Source organism: Haplochromis burtoni, unplaced genomic scaffold, assembly GCF_018398535.1.
Source record: "Haplochromis burtoni strain Fernald_Lab_line unplaced genomic scaffold, NCSU_Asbu1 Contig_45, whole genome shotgun sequence".
NCBI lineage: Eukaryota > Metazoa > Chordata > Actinopteri > Cichliformes > Cichlidae > Haplochromis > Haplochromis burtoni.
In genome coordinates, this window is record NW_024582406.1 from 245,587 (window position 1) to 251,586 (window position 6,000).

The 6,000-nt window shown below is 42.4% G+C and overlaps 1 protein-coding gene across 1 annotated transcript in view; it reads left to right on the top strand.

Annotated features, from left to right (window-relative positions):
* LOC102308223 overlaps window positions 1-2,531 on the top strand; it is a gene marked incomplete at its 3' end in the record, with an annotated part of 45,262 nt that extends 42,731 nt beyond the window's left edge. The window contains 1 exon segment of the mRNA XM_042220222.1: window positions 2,456-2,531. Within this exon segment, the coding sequence (XP_042076156.1) occupies window positions 2,456-2,531 (76 nt within the window).
* Between the last annotated feature and the right edge of the window lie 3,469 nt (window positions 2,532-6,000).

Below are 6,000 nucleotides of genomic sequence, written 5' to 3' on the forward strand. Positions count from 1 at the left end.
TTAAAACCAAAGTCGCTCAATCAGTCAATGAGCCAGAACACAAAAGTATCAGGTACTAAAGAGCTTGAGAAATTAATACTTGAATATATTTCACAACAGACAAAAGTATGCCTTCAGACCTGTTACACTGCCCTTATCACAGACATTTATTTGATCAGTTACAGGGTATTCTTTTCTAGTCATGCTGAGTGCTCAAAGTGTTTATTCTCAAAGTCTCATTTTACTCAAACATTGCTCTATTTTTTACAATTAAAGCACTTTATCCACCTCACATCTATGGCCAATTTAGGATCGCAAATTAACTTAGCATGCATACTGTATGTGTGGACTGTGGGAGGAAACCGGAGTAGCTGGAGAGAACCCACGCAGGAACACAGAAAGACTCCAACTGTGGTTTGACCCAGAAATATGCCTTCTGTGAGGCAACAGTGCTAACCAGTACACCAACTTCTCTGGTTAACTTGGAGGTCAGAAAGAAGGGTTACCATTGGGAAGCAAAGCTAATAATGTCAGTGGTATTAATTTGCAGTAAGGCTCCGCGATTATGGACAACAATTATTTTCATCAGTACGGAGATCCACATTATTTGTCCGATTATTCATTGATTTTAGTGATAAATGTGTTTTTATTGCACTTTCACGTAAACAGAACGCTGATATTACATTTCCATATATGTACAGATCTTTGCATCAAAATAAAATTTGTCCTCATTCACCTAAATACAGTGCACCCCTTTGAAAAAAGTAAAATAGATTTAAAAAGAAAATGGCCTGCAGAGCAAGAGGGCACCTTTATTTTGTGTTCTGTTCCTGTTAATTAATCCGTAAATTCATCTTTGCAGACAAATAAGGTGTTTGTTCACCTGGTCTAAGTGCATCTCTAGAAGCAAAATAAAAAGGTTGTCAATAAAACCCCTAGCAAAGTACTCGACGGCTTTATTTTCCCTCCAAGGTTTGCATACAGCACAGGTGTTGCCACTTTGGAATAATTGTGCGAGGGGGTGACATATCTTTTGTCCGGTGTGTTGACCATTTTCCTGAAGTGTTCGTAATTCACTGTCGTTACTGCACGTGGAGTGCGATTGCATTTGTGATTTCAGTGCGTCTTTGTGAGCTGGATGCATGCGCAGCTGCACTTTTATGGATGCCTGAATTCATGTTGGATGACTTACATTAGCAACCACGATGTAGCTTTCTTGGGTTTCATGCCTCAATATACTGCAGTTTTTTTGCAGTAGATGACTGCCCTTCCCTTTATCTGGTTCTGTTGGAGGTTTCTTCCTGTTAAAAGGGAGATTTTCCTTCCCACTATCGCCAAGTGCTTGCTCATAAGGGGTTTCTGATTGCTGGGTTTTCTCTTTCTTATTCTAGAGTTCTTACCTTACAATATAAAGTGCTTTAAGGTCACTGTTGTTGTGATTTGGTGTTTTACAAATAAAAATCAAACGATTTGAGTCTGTAGTATTTTTTCGGACAGTTCAGTTGAATAAGTTCTGTCCTGCAGGTTTTAGACATCACCCTGGGTCAACACCTGAATCACATGATTAGTTCTAAAGAACTTCAAGACATGTTGAGGAGGTAATTTAGCCATTTAAATCAGTTGTGTTGGATCAAGTACACATCTAAAACCTGCAGGACACCGGCCCTTGAGGCCTGGAGTTCCCCCACACCTGATCTAGAGATTCTAGAGACAAGCCCTTCACTCTCTGCTCTGCCAGACATTTGAGTTTTGTTGCATATTCATGTGTATCTTTTGGTGTAGTGTTATTCCAGGAAACTGGCACATGCAGGCACGTGATTTAGGGAGCGCTTAATTTTGCTTTGCATTCTATTGGCGAAGTGCGCTTTTTCAGTATCGCTCGATCATGCTCATTTAATTATGGGAAGACAAAATTGGGATTAAAGTTCGATTAATTGTGGCGCTCTACTTTGCAGCTTCTCCTGCAGCCTCTCTATGTATTCAGCCTTCATTATCACTAGTGATCAGTTTACAGCTACCTGTTTCAGCCTCAGGCTAGACACTATTTCAGTGATGGTGCAAAGGAGAAGGAACACATTACTCTGTTTCAAAGCGAAAAGAACATATTATTACTTTAAGATTGTGTCATTTGGGGGGATTTTTTTAGCACTTGGAGGTGATGCTTTGTTTGCATCTTGTTGCCCTTGTGTCATATTGTTCTATTATCACATTGTTTAAATTATTCAGCCTGCCCACATGTATATGGTAAAACAGCAATATCAGTGTTTATGAATAGAGAACAGTATAGTTTAACATATTTTTCACTTAGTTATGTTACAAAGACCTCACAGGTGTTTGCTTTGTTGTGGGTCTGTTGCTGCAGCACGTCACTCTGCAGTCATAAGGACCAGCTGCTATCAAAACCCACGCACAGCGCAGTGAAACAGAAGCACACGTCCCATTAAAGTGTGATGACACTGTTCCTTTTCTTTCCCAGCTGTCTCCATGCTGCTCTCTAACAGCGGGCTGATGGACCAGCTGCAGACAGTCTTCTCCTCTTCCTCCTCCTCCTCCTCCTCTTCCTCTGCCACATCCCTCTCTCCATCAGCCTGTCCTCCTTTGGCCCTGCTGTGCTGCTGCCATCTACTCCTGTCCTCCCTCATTACCTTGCAGCGTGTTCACTCCACTCAGGTACACACAACAGCTCAGCTCTGCTCTTATCACAACTTCACGATACAACTTCATACAGTCAAGGGCAAGACACAGCATAATGTAAAGTAGGGTATAGATTGAGATATAGGGGCAGAATGCAAAACAGAAATTGGATTTGCTTGATGCATATCTCAGTGAGGCCGTGGTACAAAATAACACGCTTTCTTCTTTGCTTTCAGCCGGCACTGCAGGGATAATAATGCATTTTAACTCGCAAAGATTTCAGTCCTAATCTTGTTATATTCCTGATTCCTCCCCTCTCTCTCTTATTTTCTACCCTCTCTCTCTCATTTTCTATTATTTAAGGTCCGTAAGAGCATCACTTGGAGTCTGGACACAGCTGTGCAGCGACTCCTTACTCAGAAGAGAAACACAGACAGTCTCCTGCTGAGTAAGAGACACCAAATTTTACTGATTGTTTTTATAAGTCTTCATCCCATGCAGACAGCCGGCGGCAAAACAGTTCATTAGCGCTGAAATTATAGCAACAGTGTGTGACCCAAGAATACAAAAGACACTTGGCTGAAAATTCTGCATTTGTGGTTGGCTGGTGTTTTTCTATTTTCCTCAATTTGCTTTTATTCTTCCAGATTTGTGTCTTGAGTCATCTGTTCCAGAATTTTGTGCTACTCGGTTTCCCTGTCCAACGCAATTATGAAAACATCGGGAGGTCCATAAGACCAAGATACCTGTGTTCATATGAGTAGCATTAGGCATCCCTGATTAATGTAACATCTGTCCATATACTGTGCAAACCAGAGGGTACTAATGGGGTCCACCTTTGCTTGGTTTACATGTACATACGTAAAGTCAATGTGTTATCCTCAGTGGAGTTAACCAAACCATGCATTTCACACACTTTCATTATATTAAGTGGCCCCAATCCCACTGCTGCACTGGGAGACAGATCATCCCTGCTGCTCCTGCATCTCTGTCTGTCAGCTGGATAAGTGGCCTGTCAGAGTTGCTGTGATGTATTGGCTCCCTCCCTCTGCCTGCCTCTCTCTCTCTCTTTCTAGTCACTCAGCGTCCTTTCTCTGTCTTTCTCTCAATTTTTATCTCCCCTATGCTTCTTCCCAGCCTGCCCGTATATTTCCAACTCTTCCCGTTTCTCTCTATCTCTTTGGCCTGTCTCTCTTCCCTCTTTTCTTCTGCCACTAATTGAGTCCTCTCTCCCTCAGAGGGCTCTAATCTCAGTGTACATGGCATTAAGTGGGATTCAGATGGCTGGCAGCACTAAGTTTGGATTCCACTGTGTTTTAGGAGTCTTTTTACCCCTGTTGTTCGCTTTTTCTCCATCACTACTTGGGTCTCGCTGAACTTCCTTCAGTTTCCTTCACTTCGTTCTGCCTTGCACTCTCTCTCTGTGTACTTGGCACTGACATCTTTAACTTCTTGCCCTCTCTTTCTCTCACGTCTCTTATAAAAAAATTGCTCTCAGTTCCTTTCAGCTGTACTCTTGCACCCTCTGCTCCATGATTGTTACCATCTTTTTCAGTTTTTACTCACACACTCGCTGCTTTCTGTTGTGCTGTGGACCTCTTTCTTCTGTGGCCTTGCCTTCCACATTTATTTTCCTTCTCTCTTTCTTTCACCCTCCTTTGCTTAGACATTCCATCATTCTCTTTATTTGCTCTGCTTTTTCAGACATTTACAATTTTCCTCTATCTTCCTCTTCCCAGTCAGCTACCTGAGGCTGCTGCAGGCTCTGCTTGATACTGACCTGGCATCGGAAGTTGTGTGTCTGACTTCTGGTCCTGGCTTGGTTGGGCTCAGACCTCTTGGGGTTGAAGACGGTGCTTTGTACCCACTTGGCTCCAGAGGGGCGCAGTGCCTCTCAATTGCTCTCAGTGGACTCCTTCTGCAGGTATTAGCATGTTTGAGTATGAGTATGTTTGTATTGATATGGTGATTTGAGTGTATGGGTACAAAAAGCTATCTGGATCCAGTTCAGTTTGTAACATTTTCTTGAGAACATTACGACGGTGATTCACAGGTTTTTGGCCAAACGTTAAATTTTGCCATTGTTAAAGAATTCCTCCCAAAATTCCTGGATCTGGATCCAGAGTGTAAATCATTTTAATCCCTTTAGCCTAGAGGTGGTGTGGTAAAATTTGCCTGCAAATGTGTCGCAACTTTTTGAGCAAACCTGCTAACAAAGAGACAAACAAACAGACCAAACCAAGCCAATCACATAGCCTTCTTGATGGAAGTAATCCAATCAGTTTCCAGAATTAACAGCTTTCTACTACTTTAAAACTTTCACTATATAGTTAGATATATTACCTATGTCTTCTGTATCACGGTCCCTTGTGGTTCAGCGGTTTGGAGTCGTGGCTTTCTCCTGGGTTTGACTCCATGGATTATATTCTGCATTTTAAATCAACTGGGAAAACATGTCGTATGCCATCTTGCTTGATTGCAGGGATTGAATAATATCTGCCTGTTATAAGCTGTCCTCTGTCTGTCTGTATATCCAGTTTGCCTGTTATCAGCCTGCTGAATGGCTATTATCAGGCTCATGCATATTGCCTTTAGGCCGTTACCCTCCCCTACCTGCTGGCACGCTCTAAAGGCTGTTATCATCTGTTGTAATCAGTGATAACAAGAGACCAACACCGGCCCCCTTCTTATTGCTTGCCTTGTACATCCTTGTTTCCTTTCCTTACTAAACCTCCTTGCACATCATTTCCTCCATCTTTCCTTCGTGCACAGACCAGCTCAGTGTGTCAGTAACGTGCAGATGTCAGACTTTTTTCCCCGTAGTTTAGCATGAAGGTGTACTTATCTGTGGAATCCTCCTCCTCCGTGTTCCGGCTGCCTGTCACACCTCCCTGCATCGAGCATAAACAAACTTCCACATAGGACACACATGTCATATCCTGGATCATAACTTCTCCAGCAAAGCTTCTTCTCTCCTCATTCCTTTCTCCTGCTGATTCATTTTAGGTGTTGAGACATCCTTCATGATGGCACACCGAGATTGATTTTCAGGTCACGGGAAAGAAGGCAGAGGAGACAAGAAGGCACAAGTTAGAGAAAATGACAAAAGCCCCATATAGTGCAGGGGACGTGTGATGAAGCACATGTAAAATCTGCAGTGGTAAAAGATTACTATATTACTCATGTTGTGTGGGTGTAAATCTGCCTCGCTTCTGGAGTCTGGATAATTCTTGATGATGTAAGTCATACATTTCAGGGTAGGTTTCCATTTAGGGTAAATTTGAAGTAATGGTTGAAAAAGTAGTAATTATGTTTTGTGTGTGTGTGTGTGTGTGTGTGTGTGTGTGTGTGTGTGTGTGTGTGTGTGTGTGTGTGTGTGTGTGTGTG